This window comes from Penaeus monodon, chromosome 27, assembly GCF_015228065.2.
Source record: "Penaeus monodon isolate SGIC_2016 chromosome 27, NSTDA_Pmon_1, whole genome shotgun sequence".
NCBI lineage: Eukaryota > Metazoa > Arthropoda > Malacostraca > Decapoda > Penaeidae > Penaeus > Penaeus monodon.
In genome coordinates, this window is record NC_051412.1 from 29,342,633 (window position 1) to 29,342,993 (window position 361).

The 361-nt window shown below is 52.9% G+C and overlaps 1 protein-coding gene across 1 annotated transcript in view; it reads right to left on the reverse strand.

Moving 5' to 3' along the window:
- The window catches only part of LOC119590756 (thiopurine S-methyltransferase-like), a 4,886-nt gene extending 4,589 nt beyond the window's left edge, over window positions 1-297 (reverse strand). The window contains exon 1 of the mRNA XM_037939466.1: window positions 61-297. Within this exon, the coding sequence (XP_037795394.1) occupies window positions 61-233 (173 nt within the window). The 5' untranslated portion in view covers window positions 234-297. The remainder of the gene's footprint in view (window positions 1-60) is intronic.
- Window positions 298-361: the final 64 nt, after the last annotated feature.

The window sequence follows — 361 nt, forward strand, 5'->3', positions numbered from 1 at the left end:
GGGGGGGGGGGAGAATGGTGATAAACCTGAAGCACCGTATTCAGAACCACCGAACCTTACCATTTCATGTCGACGGACTTCCCACACAGCGGCACGAGCACCCTTCTTCGAGGGCCCGGCAGGAGAAGGTGTCCATGGTTTTTCAGAGCAAAGTTAACTTCCTTTGCATGCCAATGTGTTCTGCCATTGCTCCACACACTATCCCAGTATTTCACCCGCTCGTCTGAACTCATGATCAATATACACTGGCGGAACACAACTGCCAAAGAAGGTACGTAGTACCGGAATGACTTGCACTAACTCTCAGGCCCAAGGCCACGGCAGCCAGGCGTCCGATTCTCTCTGTGTGAGGGTAAGACAG